This window comes from Toxoplasma gondii, chromosome VIII, assembly GCF_000006565.2.
Source record: "Toxoplasma gondii ME49 chromosome VIII, whole genome shotgun sequence".
NCBI classification, from domain to species: Eukaryota; Apicomplexa; class Conoidasida; order Eucoccidiorida; family Sarcocystidae; genus Toxoplasma; species Toxoplasma gondii.
This window is the reverse complement of record NC_031476.1, coordinates 5212006-5225571: the sequence shown is the minus strand read 5'-3', so window position 1 is coordinate 5225571 and position 13566 is coordinate 5212006. Positions and strand designations below refer to the sequence as shown.

General features: G+C 52.9%; 2 protein-coding genes across 2 annotated transcripts; one reads left to right on the top strand and one right to left on the bottom strand.

The window, feature by feature from the left end:
• Positions 1 to 628: 628 nt before the first annotated feature.
• Positions 629 to 5098, bottom strand: TGME49_270510 (asparaginyl-tRNA synthetase (NOB+tRNA synthase)). Its single transcript, XM_002365676.1, has 3 exons — positions 3857 to 5098; positions 2539 to 3189; positions 629 to 1929 (listed from the first exon to the last, which is right to left on the bottom strand). Exons 1-3 carry the CDS (start codon positions 4677 to 4679, stop codon positions 1373 to 1375), a joined length of 2031 nt encoding a protein of 676 aa, XP_002365717.1. The 5' UTR covers positions 4680 to 5098; the 3' UTR covers positions 629 to 1372.
• Positions 5099 to 5631: 533 nt separating this feature from the next.
• On the top strand, positions 5632 to 13512 carry TGME49_270520 (hypothetical protein). Its single transcript, XM_018781578.1, has 6 exons — positions 5632 to 5818; positions 6711 to 6809; positions 7231 to 7355; positions 11057 to 11119; positions 11917 to 12065; positions 13021 to 13512. The coding sequence occupies exons 1-6, from the start codon at positions 5787 to 5789 to the stop codon at positions 13054 to 13056; spliced, it is 504 nt and encodes a 167-aa protein (XP_018636614.1). The 5' UTR covers positions 5632 to 5786; the 3' UTR covers positions 13057 to 13512.
• Positions 13513 to 13566: the final 54 nt, after the last annotated feature.

Here is a 13566-nt window from a genome sequence, read left to right as displayed (position 1 = left end):
GAATTCCCCTTCCGCGCACGCTGCCACAACACTGATTTCTGTGTTCGAGTGAGTTGGACGCATTTCCCATCAGGATTCTCATCTTCCTTTGGGAGGGAATGTGGCTCTTTGCGTTTAGCGCCTTTCGCAGTGTCAGCGTTTCTGAGCGAGACGCTGTGCTTTCGCGATTGTGAATAGAGAATTCTCGTTTGCCCGTGACACTGAACACTCAGGCGCTGAAACAGAATGTGTATTATTTAACTAAGTTGAATCGCATTTGGTTTGATACTCTGCACCAACCGATCCAAGGCCGGGATGTTTTCCCATCGTTCTTGTATATCTCGAGAAATGCGTGTCGAGTCCCCTGTATCTCGTTAGCATCCTTCTTGCTAAGAACCAGGCCGCACGAGTTCCCTAATCACACTACTAGCAAACGGGAGACCAAGCTCGTTCGTGGGAACACGACGTTCGAGACCACCGAAGTACAGACACTGCTGCAAAAACGTTAGACGGTCCTCCCGTACAAAGCCTGCAAACTGCCAGCCTCTCTGTGTCACGCGGTACACGCTGAAACCGCACTCCACAGCAAGCCGCGCTTTTCAGCGAACCCGAACCAGAGATGTGCGGTCCTAGCAGAGACCAGATCAGTGATACCGAACGACTTTATCATTTCCTTTACGTGGGACTGACACCCGCACGTCTGCAGTTTGACCGTGCGACAAAGTACAAACACCGGCGCCTGTTTATCGCGTCACTCATGCGGGCAAGCCCTCTCTCTCGAACTCCTGTTTTCACGGTTCCCCCTACCTGTGCGCAGACCTACAGACACAGTAGAACGAAAAGTTGTCAGTTCTGTGTAGCGCGTGTTATGCATCAATGTACAAGTATGAAAAAAAGGAACTGCATAGTTTCCGAGTGGGCAAGACCCAAGCGACCACTTTGAGCTGAAACGTCCCTCCGCGCCAAGGGAGTCTGGTAGTAACATCACCGCTTGCGTGCACAGACACAAAACACAAAAAACTAGCACCGAAACGCACAATTGGGTGCTGCACGTTCCGCGTTCCCTGGTTGTCGCAAACGACTGATCGTCCTGCCTGGCGCTCGGGTCCTCGGTGTCCATACCGCAGCGTGACGGCTCGGCACCTTCCCCCCGTTTCGCGCTCACGGGAACATAGGAACTCGAAACGTCGCTTTCTCGTTTCTCATCCGTGGCTCAACCCGCAACGTCCGCGTCGCCACCGTGTCTAAAAAAACGCCCACTGTGATACGCACCCAAAAATAAAGAGCTGGGCAACATAATTCCAATGTACATGCATGCCGATAGTGTTTTCGTCGGATGCGAAAGACGCGAGCGAATTCGCTTTCTGCGTACTGAGCGATTCTGGCTTTAAACTTAAAACTCAGCGTGGCCGGGGTATCTGGGGTACGGAATCGTGTCACGGATGTTTTCGATGCCGGTGACCAGCATGACGAGACGCTCGAAGCCAAGACCGAACCCCGCGTGCGGGATGGTACCGTATTCGCGGAGTTCCATGTACCACCAGTACGGCTTCGGGTCTAGGTCTTTCGCCGCGATCATCGCCGCGAGGCGGTCTCGGTCGTCTTCCCTCTGAGATCCGCCGACCAGTTCGCCGATCTTCGGCACCAACACGTCCATCGCACGGACCGTCTTCCCGTCCTCGTTCAGCTTCATGTAGAACGCCTTGATGTCCTTCGGATAGTTGTACACGATGCAGGGCTTCTTGTACACGTTCTCCGTCAAGTACCGCTCGTGCTCGCTTCCCATGTCCATGCCCCACTCGACCTTCTCCTTGAACTGCGCCTTCGGCTCTTCCGCCTTCAACACCTCGATCGCCTCCGTGTAGGACACCCGTGCAAAGGGCTCAGCCAGAATGTTCTCCAAGCGGGCGATCAGGCCTTCCTCCTGGTTCTTCTGGAACCACTCAATGTCTGCAGAAAGATGAGGGAGCACATGGAAAGCGACAGAGAAACGTGTGAAACACCCACCGATACTGTTTGTGCTCTCGGCGAGGAGCAACCAACAACGCACCCAACCCCCGCAACCCACAGGTGGTCCTAGGAGGGTCGGCATGCCCACACTAACAAACGAAGCAGGCGGGCCATAATCTAAAAAAACCGAACTCATACAATTGTTCAGTGTTCACGCGTCTGCCTCCGAAAGGCTTGGGCGTTGCAGAGAAAACTACGCCTGCCACACCGGGGGGGGGGGGGTTTACGGTTTATGGCATGGAAGCGGGGGAGCCCAACCTCGCTGGAACCGGTGTTATCACCACGAGTCGCGTGAGTGACATCCGTTGATACTCGTGCATGTAACCGTGCTTGTCGCTGCCCACGAGTTTTTTGCTTCCATCCCATTCGACGTTGCCCCTCCTTGACTGCTTTGCCGCAGCTGTGCCTCTCTGCCTGCATGTCTGCCGCACCAAGAGTGCCCCGAGGTGCCGAGCGGTCGTCTTTGCCGCTTCGACCTCCCCGAAACGGTTTACATTTTGCATCCAGTTGCTGTGTGCCTCTCGCCCCATCGTCTGGGTCTGTGCTCACCCGCCCGGCAGTTGTCAAGAACCCACTGAACACAGAACTTGACGTAGGCCTCGGCGACGACCATGTTGTCTTCAAGAGTGGCGAAGGCGATTTCCGGCTCGACCATCCAGAACTCGGCCAGATGTCTGGAAGTGTGAGAGTTTTCTGCGCGGAAGGTGGGACCGAAAGTGTACACGTCGGAGAGGGAGCAGCAGTATGGCTCGACCGCGAGCTGGCCAGACACCGTGAGGAAGGCAGGGCGGCCGAAGAAGTCCCGGGAATAGTCAACGCCCTTCTTGTCCTTCGTCAGGGGAATCAGAGGTTCGGCGGCTGCAGCAGCCGCGTCTTTCGGTGCGGCGCCGTCGGTCTTCTTTTCGTTCTCCCTCGTTTCTGGCGGAGGCGGGGGCAGCAGGGTGGAAACTTGAAACATCTCTCCTGCACCTTCGCAGTCCGACGCCGTGACGATGGGCGTATGGATGTACAGGAAGCCACGGTCTTGGAAGAAGCGGTGGGTGGCCATCGCGAGGTTCGAACGCACGCGCATGACGGCTCCGATAAGATAAGAACGCGGACGCAAGTGAGCAATCTCACGCAGATACTCGCGTGTGTGCTCCTTCTTCGCCAACGGATACTTTGCTGCGTCTGTCATGCCCAAGATCTCGAAACGGTGACCTGGAATCAGACACAGAGCAACACAGAGGCAGACACCCTTCAGCACCAAACACAAGCGACGCCGACAAAGCGAACGAACATGGTTGCCTCTAGAGAATCCGAAAGACGTTCAACGCTACCTCACTACATACCGTGGCAACGAAGATAATCTAGTATTCACCTCTTCAGTGGAAATCAAAGCAGCACCGTGATCGCCAAACGAACGAAACACACAAATGCGAGCAGACGAAAACTGAAATCAAGGAAAAACACACAAACGTCCTTGAGTTTAGACTCACATTCCTTTGAGCGTGAATGAGTGACTCACACGGTGGGGATGTCTGCACGCGTACGGCTAGACCTACTTTTAGAGTCACAAACTGAAACGCATGCAGCAACGCGGAAACAAGATCCATCCAAAACGCATGCATGCTTGTGTGGCACTGTGTTACAAGTCACCTCACCAGCACACTTTGACGCATCCACGCGGCGAAATCGACTACGAGGTTGCGTCCGTGTTTCTACACTCTGTAACCAACGAAGCAGAGCCTCACCTCTCGCACTGCAGTCCAGACTGCTCGTTCCTGAAACCTCTCTCATCCAAAAAAAACTCTGCCCCCGTATCCTCATCCCCTCTTCTTACGTCTTGCATGCTTGTCCGACTCCTCCGACCCTCTATTGCTCTCACCTTTGCTGGGATCCCTGACTGCGAGTTCAACAGCCTGGCCCTTGGCAGGACTCTTGACGATGTCTCCGGTGAATCTGAAGGAGCATCCGGCGCCGCACTTGAGCAGTTGAGGAAACTCGCCACCAATACCTGCCTCGACGACGACTTGGAGGTTGGAGGAAGTGCTTCCATCGCTGAGAACGACGAAGCAAAGACTGCCACCGCCTTGTTTGCGGACCGAGCGACTCCAGCCGCAAACGGTTACGGGTGTTTCTCGGTTCACGAACTTTTCCACGGACGCCTCGCCACCGTCGAGGAGCGCCGCGAGCCGAACGCGCGTCGATCCACAGCCAAAGACAGGAATCGCCTGCTTGCAGCTTGTTGGAACCTGGTCCTCGAGATGTCCTGGAGTGAAGGACTTGCTTTCACCTTGCGGCTGCGCCATGGTACCAACGGAGGCGAAGTGGCGAGAGAGAGGCGGCAGAGTGCGTGCGCACAGTGGAACGGAGGTTGGGAGGGCGAGACCCGAGGGAACAGGAAACTGTCGGATCGAACGAGGCGAGGTACCCGAGGCAGAGTTTCGAGAAAGATAAGCTTGGTCGGGCGGAGTAAGTCTGACGGGAAACCAGGGCCTGTGGAGAGGACCGCGAAATCGACACCCTGCAGACGAGAAGGCGAGAGGTGCGGCAGACGAGCGAAGCGTCAGAGCCGAGGAATAAAGAAGCGCGGAGTTGCGCGCGGACGCCAGGACGAAGAGGAGAGGAAGGAGCAGCCGCGAGGCGACAGACACCGGAAATTCACGGACAGAACAGCAGACGAAAAGTTGCCAGCACCGACGAGGCATTGAGTGACCCGTCACAAAAAAAGCGGCGCCAATGGACCGTGCTTCGTACAAATGATTCGATGCCGAGAAACGTTGGACTGCACGATCCTGTGGGTCCAAACGATGAGAGAGAATCGCGTTCTTCAGAAAATACCGAATTACCGGACAAAGTCCGCAGGCAGACCCACGACGACCCCAGCGCAGGAGACAGAACCGAACCCCCTGTCGCCCCCCACAGTTGTTCGGTTGTGAAAACGCAAGCGGACGCAGGCCCAGTCGCTTGCTAACTCCCTCGTGTGCCGCCGCCTCTGTCTGGTCATTTGTCCAGCTCTGCTCTCACCGGCGGCTTTTTAAGTCCCTCACGAGTCTATAGATACAGCAGAAAGTTCGATGAATCACCGTACGTACTTGCAGTCCTGAAAAATCGCCTTGCCTAAAATAATGAATCGACCATCTGCGTGAGTTCTTAAACCCGCACACGTTGAGACTTCGCTGGTGAAGAAGCAACGGAAGCGTGGCTCAAGGGCCTGAATCGCGAGGACGCGCGAGACGCGGCACCCTTTTTTCGCAGCGATTTTGCGCCGCAGAAAATATGTCGACTGTGCTGAGTCCCGGCTTGTCCTCGGAAAAGCTCCGGCAGTGGAGTGGAGAGCAAGTCCGACGGCACATGAACACCTTAGCACCGCTGCAAAAGAATGAATGCCTCGACTGACTCTGGTGCGATATTTTTGAATCGCGCCGCGAACCAGCTGTACGTACACTAGATGTCTAACGGAAAACCACGGCTCTTCTGCTCGGATTTGAACAAGAAAAAATCAGAGGCATGCCCACACATCGTGCACACTCGACTGGAGCATGCACTGCCCTTTTATTGCGTCTCGAGTGTGCGCTGACTTCTCGTATACAGCGACAGAGCCACAGTCGACCCTCCACACACCCACACAGAGTTCCAGCCCCGAAAACCCGCAGCCATACCCCACTCCGGCGCTGACAAACGGCGCGCCGTTTCTCCATTCTCTGTTCACTCGTGAACAGATAAAAGGGGAGCTTGTCCCGCCGTTATTTCGGAAAATCTCACCTCGGACTGAGTTGTAATTCCTTCCACTTTCCGGTTGTGTCCGCTACAAAATGCGGTTCGGGACCTTCCGGACTGCTTACAGGTAATCGCGAGTGACGGGGCAGAGCGAAGCAGCAACAGCGCGAAGAACGGATCTGACGAGGAACCTTTCAGTATCAGTTCCCAGAACGTTTGCCACTCGCTTTGCAAGTGAATGCACCCGCGTCCGCCTACATTTTGTGCCTGGAATTCCGGATGCGCAGTTGCCCTTCGGAGCCCCTTTTGTGAGGCCGCGCTGCGTTGAAGCCGTTTCCCTCATTTTTGTTCTACACATCCCTTTTGTTCGCAGAGCCACCCACACGCATAAAGGAGTCAATTGAGCTGCTTGTGTGTACATCCATGTTTTTTTGAGCTCTACTGTTGGTCTCTCCGTCCGTGGATTTCGTGTGGATTCTGCATCCTGATACAGTGCGGTTCCGAAGCAACCTCGAACCCCCGTCATACTCCGAGCTTTCGCCTTCTTGATTTTTTTTTTCACGAGTGGACTCCCCCGGCAGTCCTGCCACCCTGAAGGCCTGTAGAATAGACACATGAAGAGGATAGGCTTCGTGCGATGTTGGGCGTGGTTTTTTGTGCGTCCGGCAGTGACGGAAATTATGGCGGAGCTGGCGTGCTCAACTCTCCATCGGAGAGTCTGTGATGTACGCATCCCACCTCGATTCAGTGTTTTCTTGTGTCTCACACACTATGCTGCAGTGGTAGGTGCATGGTCTGTTCTTGGACTCCGTCTGCGTGCGGCAAATTGCGTCTTCGCCTACCAATTACTCTATCTGTTCCAATTTATATATGTACTAGGCCTGGATATCTCTGTGCGTGCCTCTATATAAAGGTGGATGTCTTTAGAACTGTTTGTTTCCATCTGTATACCTGTGCATGTAAACATATTTACATGGGTGTATTTGTGTAGCGATTCGGGGCCTTGTTTTTTTCTGCAGGGTGGCGACTCGACACTTTGGGTCGAATGTCGCTTACCGCCAGTACTACCAGGCTCCTCGCACTGTGACTGCGATGATGCCTTACCTTTTGACAAGAACGTAAGTGTGTATCGCCTTCCGACTGTCCACATGAAAGCGAAGAACCTGTCCCTGCTGAAGACCGTGAACGTCCATGCGTCCACTCCTGCAGAGTTCGGTGTTGTGTCTCTTGCTTTCACAGATGTCGCACAGTCTGTGTATGCAGAACTCCGTGCGTTGCAGATATATTAGTGAACACTAGTCTGTGCATCTACACAACTCAGGCGCTCTTCATCGACGACGGGGAAACGTACCGCATCATGCATTTCTTGCTTGACTGTGTCGTTCCGGTGTAGTCCCTCGTTTCTCGCTTGTATGTTTCTACAAGACGCAGCATGCGCTGGACCGTGTGGCGCCCAAGGCGTCTATTTCTCGCTTGACATCCGGTATCGAAAGAACTGTTGCGCGCGAACTGTTCTGCTTCCGTTTTCTGTTTCGACAGAAACCCCGTGACTCTGAGACTGGAGGACCAAGCTGCGGACGGGTCGTCGAATGTCAAGCAACTTTTCTCCACCAGCATGAGCGGCTCTGCCCTCCTATCCCCCGTCAGCGAATTGTCTTCTCTCGGTAAGGAAAACTCTTTCGTTAGCTGGAAGTCCTCTCTTCAGTATATATATATATATGTATATGCATGTATGTGTCCGTGAGAATATGAGAGTTATGTATAGATGTCATGTGCCTCTGTGTTTGGGAGGTTTTCAAGCGAAATGGAAGGCGTGTAAGCAACTGAGCAGTGCATGTAGCTGTCTGCATGCAGCACTGTGGGGTGACGGATCTCGCTATGCGGGATTTCCCCAGGCGATTTCCAGTCCTTTTGCGGAGAGGAGACTGTCGATAGACATCCGGTCCTTCCCCCTGTCTCAAAGACGCAGAGACAAGACTCGAGCAAGGGGGATCCTGACAAAAGACAGACGCGGGAGCCTCCGCTCTTCTGCCTCAGATACGTCGCATCCGTCGCCATGCACATGTCAATAAATCGTCGTGCCTCAGATTCCAAGCATTTTTGTGTTCAAACTCGACCCACACCCCTCCCGTAGTCTGGTGCCATCGACAAGCGTGATCAGCCCTGTCAAGTAGCGCTCTTCCGTCAAACTAAATATCCGTACGCCTCTCTCCATATGTAAACGTACATGCATGCGTGTGTGTCCATGCATGTGTACAGAGACTTGTGTGGATCTGGGTGTTTGTGTATGTGCCAAAAGGGTGATTTAAGACTGGTTTGACTTCCACTTGCATGCGCTCAAGTCGTGGACGCGTGAGATCGTTTTTCCACCTCTCGGTGTTTGTTGCCCTTTGGTGCCGTGGAAGAAAGAGAGAGACCCTGGCGCCGCATGTCAGTTCCAGTCGCGCTCGTGACAGAACACACAAACGCATGAAGTTTACTTTTCTTGTCAAGGACGCTTCACGAAGCACCGAATAGGTCCCTGCATGGATCGGTTCTGGAAAGAGAAGCGCGCAAGACGACGCATCATCTCTTGCTTCCCCCGTCCGCTTTTCTGGCCTCGCGCTTCCCCCGTCTAATCTCTGTCAATCCGCCCTCCGTCTCTGCATGCGTACGACTCTGCGCCACCCCCCCAGGACGGCGTCAAGAGTTCTTTGCATGGCCTGGTGACACCCCAGGCCGGTCCTTCCACGCGCGCATATAAATCTATATATATATATATATACATTCTATATATATATATATATATATATTTATATGTATGTATTTATATATGTATACATATATCTGTGTATATGTGTACTGATTGACGCGGGACACACGAGGGGAAGCGGCAGCGCGTTCATTGCCTGTGATAGGCGTGTGTTGTTGCATGCGCGAAACAGGCCCCGCGTTGGGGTTGGCAGTCACCGCCGTGGTGTCTCATCTGTCCGTGACCAAAATGCTATTCCAATCGCCATGGGATAGAACACGAACTGGAGTCTTTTACAGGTATTCACTTGCATCCTGTTCGTGCGAGGAAGCGCATACGTGCATGCATCTCTGTCGACCTACATACGCCTTTATGTGTATGGAAATGTGTATATATACATGTATATATATATATATATAAACAAGTAGGAGGACAGCGGATGCAGTGCTGTTGGGGATGAGCCACTGTCGCCTCTTGCTTGTGACGTTTCAAAGACCCTCGTCTCGGGAGAGAGTCGATTCGACTGTTTCTTGTCTGCATGCGGTTACGGTGTACTCTCGCCTGCGGAGCGCTGCGTGGCGACTGTGTCTCCTGCGCTGTCTCTGAGCGCTGGCTGGAGCGTTCTGTCCTTCTGGAAGGGAACGTCTTCGTTGTCATTTCTCAGACTATGATGGAGGCGTCTTTCTCCCCTGTTTTCGGTTGCGGTTTGTGAACTCCTGTCGGACTGCAGTCTGTGTCTGGAAGCAGTCAAACTCCTCTGTGTTTGCTCTGGGGCCTCGAATCAGTGAAAGGATGGCTGTGAGGGAGACGTGACTGCGTGGTGTGTTAAAGGACAAGGGAATGGAGAGGAGGAACGAGAAGGAAAGGTCGACCCAATTTTCGGTTTTTCCTGGAGGCGAAGCGAAGACCCTTTGGGTCAGAAACCTAGGACCGGATGGAGGTGGGCGAGACGCCTTCTTTTATCGACTATTCAAGAGAGGGGTGTTTCATTGGTAAAGGACTCGTTTCGGGTCTCTTCTCTCGCGAGAGTCTGGATATTGAGCTGGCGCGCGAGGAAGCAAGTTCCAGAGATGTCAGAAGGACGGTGCGAACAAGGCGTCTTCTCTGTATCCTGCGTCTTGTGGTCGTTGTGAGCGAGGAGCGGAGGGTTCGTGTTTGCTTTGTGTCTTCGTTTCCTGATGTCCACGTCTATCGCGTCTCGGGGACTGATTTTGGGGAAGGGTTGTTTCTCGCATTTGTTGGCAGTTACTGTTTCTTCACGATCTGGCGCAGGCTCGAGAACTCTCTGTCGTTACCCTTCTCTTCACTCGAAGCCTCTTCAGTGTTGAGACACGGAGCCTGTGCTTTGCTCGTGTTGAATGTTGTTCACAGAACGGTCTGCGACATCCGAGTGGCTTCTCGCTCTAAGGGACGAATATCAATGCATGATAAAATTAATGCAACAGTACGTGGGCAACCGTCTGTCGCTATAATGGAACGCGTCCTCTTTCCTCTTCCTGTCTTCCCCAAAAGTCCGTTTCTAAGACCCCAAATTCTGTGACTGCCTGCTCTCTCCGACGGGGCGCTGACGAAAAACCATTTGTTGACGCAACGAAGAATTTGGGGACGGAAAGCCGATCTGGAAAGGCATGTTTGCACTCGTAGACGCGTTCGCGTTGTGGGGGAGTCTAGAGGCAACCGACAGGAAAAACGTCGAAGAAGCGTTTTTTCCATGGGCGAACGTTTATTGTCCGAGACAAGGAAGGGCCGATCGTTTCGTCACACGAAGTGTGTCTTTTCGCTTCCTCTTTCTTGACTGCTTCGTTCGGATTGGCTCTCCGTGAGCGTCACACCGCCGTCCGTTTCGAGTGTATCCGGGGGAATGAGATGCTTTGTCATCCGTGTGAGCTGGTGCCAGTTTCGCGTTTCTGTCGCGTTATCGGTTGCGTGTCGCGCTCGCTTAGCACTCTGCGACTTCCGCTCGACGGATTTGGCGCGGTCCATGTTTTCTCGACTTTCCTCGGCGCATGCGTCGGAGGGATCGTGTGTGAAGACTGGTCAGACGCAGGGCGGTCTTTTGTGCCTGAGCAAGGGGAGGGACATCGGAGGGAGAAGCGCGCAAGAAAAGACACAGCGCGACGTCTCTGTCGACCGGTGCGGAGAGGGTGGAGTTGTTTTGCTGGTGGACCTCCTGGTGCTTAGTCCTGTTTATCTCTCAGGCGAGACGGGAGGGAAAACTGCGGCGTGCCGCGTTACGTCAGTGCTCTGGGTGCCTGTTTCTGGACGCGAGTGAACCAACACCCTTATCGTTTTCACGTTCCTTTACGTTCGCGCGTATACACATATTAGCACGAGATTATATATACATATATATATATGTATATATATGTATATATATGTATATATGTATATATATTTGCATGTATGCATGTATGTCGTGTCGATATTTGAATAATGTCTTCCGCTTTGTTTGTGTTTGTTTGCATGCTCGACCCGACCTCTGGACGTCTTCCTCTCGACTATGGTGCTCTTCTCTGTACTCCATTTCGCTTCGCCTCCTCGTTCTGTCCCCTAACGGATTTCTGCGTGCGTTCGTCTCGCCGCTTCATCTTTCTGGGGCGTTCCCCCTCGTCTCTTCCTCTCTTGCCTCGTAAGTGTCAAGTTCGCATGCGGCCCTTCCTCTGGCCCTCGTCGGCGGCTTCTGCGAGGAAACGATCTGTAAGTGGAAGCGGTTTTTTTTCGCTCTTCGCTTGTTCTCGCTTCTCTCCGATGTCTTGGAGAGGCGCTCTCTGCGCAAGTGCATTTGACGTTGCGTCTCCTGTTTTTTACTTGCTCCTCACTTTTTTCCCGGTACCACAGTGTCTCCACGGTGAGGAAGAGAAGGCGGTTCGATCTCCTTCAGAGTATCCTCCCTTCCGGATGGTGGCGATGTTGCTGCGGGTCGAGCAGCGAGGGAGAGCCGTTGACTCGAAGCGCTCTTCGTTTTTCACTTCATTTCTGTCCGCATTCTTTCACAAAACGGAATGGCATGCTTCTCGGGCTTCTGCGAGGTGTCTATGCCGAGCACATTTCGTCTTCGTTGCTTCGTTTTCCTGGGGGTTCATCTGGTGCATGCGTCCCTGAGGACGACCTGTGGAGACACCGCCACGGTTTTGGGAACGTTTGCGAACTTCCCATAGGATTGACTTCCGAAATATCTCAGCGCAGAGAGGCCCTGGGACTTCATGTCCTTTGCTGGCATCATCCGGACCTGAAAGGCAACCGGGCACTGTGTCTCCGCGTTTCCGTTCTTTTCGCGGTGTGGACATCTCTCTCATTCCACACATCTCGGCGTTTTCCCTGCATTTCTTGATTTCTGTGTCTCCTTCACCCGATCGAAGGCGTCATGCTGGGCGCATTTCCATTTGGTTGACACTGCATGGAAGTCCCGTTTTTTCTTCGAGGCGCGTGATCGTGTGTGGGAGGGCGCCTTCAGGTTTCGCGTTCGCTTGTTGTGGTTTTTTGTGTGTTTTTAGTAACAAATACAGCATTGGATGCACCTGCTTTGAGTTTGGTAACTTGGGGAACGACGACTCGCGTCTTTAATATTCACTTCTCAACCGTGAACTGGGAACATGCATGCAGTGAGCATGGGGGAGACACCAGGCTCTCGAGCTTGCCCAAGGTGCGTCCCCCGTCCCCTTTTTTCTCCTCTTGTCTTCGCTTTATGAACGAGTGTGTGCACGGCTAAGGGACGCCAAGAGACAAACCAGATACCGTCTCTTCACGCTCCTCGAGTGGCCTGTTCCCATATGAAGAACATCCATATACATGCATATACTTATACATATATATACATATATACATATATATACATCTATAAATATGTTTATGTGTATATCCGCATGTTTGTGTACGTATGTTTTTTTCCGTTTTGGGCGTTCTGTGAAGAACGTGGGAATGTGCCATTTGCGTAGTCGAAAGGGAGGGAATGTTTTGTACAAAAGAGAAGAGTCATTTCTCGCGCCACAGAGGCTGCAGAGGCTCTGGCGTTCCGGTTGTTCGGTGCTTCTTTCCGGGAGAGACTTCCCTTTTTGCTCGGCCCGCGCTGCACGCCTGTCTGCTGCTGTAGACTCCGAAGAGAGAGCCGCGTCTGTGCATTGCTATGTCTGTTTTTCCTGGAAAAAGAGTGACCGCTCAAGCTCGACGGAGCGACACGGGAGGAGAGGGAAAGGGCAAAACCCACTGACAGAGATGCCTGCGTTAGTGACAATCTCCCTGCTGGGTACACAAACGCGCTTAACGCTATCTGCTTCCTCTGTGCTCGTGGTGAATCACATACACTGGATATACTATATAGAACCTTGTATATACACGTAGATATTGCTGTGTGTCTGGCGCCTTCAAATATGAAGTGCATTTCTCTCTCTTGCTCTCGAGCCTCGTTTTTTCCCCTAAACCGATCCTAGCGTACCCACTGAGTATCTGAATTCCTCTCTGTCCTCTTTCGGGGCTTCTGTGTTTACTCCCCACTACTGTATATATATATATATATATATATATATATATGAGTATATCCGTTTGTGTGCATTTTGTTTTTGAACGTTGAGTCTTGTGTTTGTGCGTGCGTGTGTGTGCAGGTGGAATATCTTTGCCGGTTGATTTCTTGGCATTGACAACACCAGTGGCATATGGCTTTAGCCTATGTGCGTCTACTCTACCAACTTCAAAGCTTGAGATGGTAACAAGCATAGCCAGCAATCACCGAACAATGAGAGAGCATGTGCGCCGTGCATAGCGCTTCTCAGCCTTCGGTGTCCTCTCCATCTTTCCTTGTCTCGTTTTTCTCCGTTCTCGCTCTCGGTTCCGCCCAGAGTGCCACGGGAAACGCCGCCGTCTAGAGATTCCTCGCTGCTCGGTGTTGCGTTTGCGTCTCGCTCTTTCCCCGCGTCTCTCCCGACCTGAAAAGACCGCGAAGGAGAGAGAGGCCCCGCGAGCGGGGAGAGTGAATTCAGTCTGTCTTTTTTTGTCTTCCGTCAAAGGCACGGGCCTCCCTTTTTCGAGCGAAACGGTGGTCCACACGTTTGCCAGTTAACCGCTGCTGTCTCCGCCGAAAATCTGAGATCTTTGTGAAACCAAGCGCGTGCCTGCGCTGCGTCTGGAAACTTGAGTCTGCAAAAGGGAGT

What these genes read in the sequence shown, in the direction of transcription:
- TGME49_270510 (XM_002365676.1), bottom strand. Translation starts at nt 4,679, where the DNA reads ATGCCTCGTCGGTGCTGGCAACTTTTCGTCTGCTGTTCTGTCCGTGAA. An exon ending in AGTCAGGGATCCCAGCAAAG is followed by an intron (nt 3,190 to 3,856) that starts GTGAGAGCAATA and finishes GTCTGATTCCAG; the next exon opens with GTCACCGTTTCGAGATCTTG. An exon ending in TCTTGACAACTGCCGGGCGG is followed by an intron (nt 1,930 to 2,538) that starts GTGAGCACAGAC and finishes ATCTTTCTGCAG; the next exon opens with ACATTGAGTGGTTCCAGAAG.
- TGME49_270520 (XM_018781578.1), top strand. Translation starts at nt 5,787, where the DNA reads ATGCGGTTCGGGACCTTCCGGACTGCTTACAG. An exon ending in CCTTACCTTTTGACAAGAAC is followed by an intron (nt 6,810 to 7,230) that starts GTAAGTGTGTAT and finishes CTGTTTCGACAG; the next exon opens with AAACCCCGTGACTCTGAGAC. An exon ending in GGCTCTCGAGCTTGCCCAAG is followed by an intron (nt 12,066 to 13,020) that starts GTGCGTCCCCCG and finishes GTGTGTGTGCAG; the next exon opens with GTGGAATATCTTTGCCGGTT.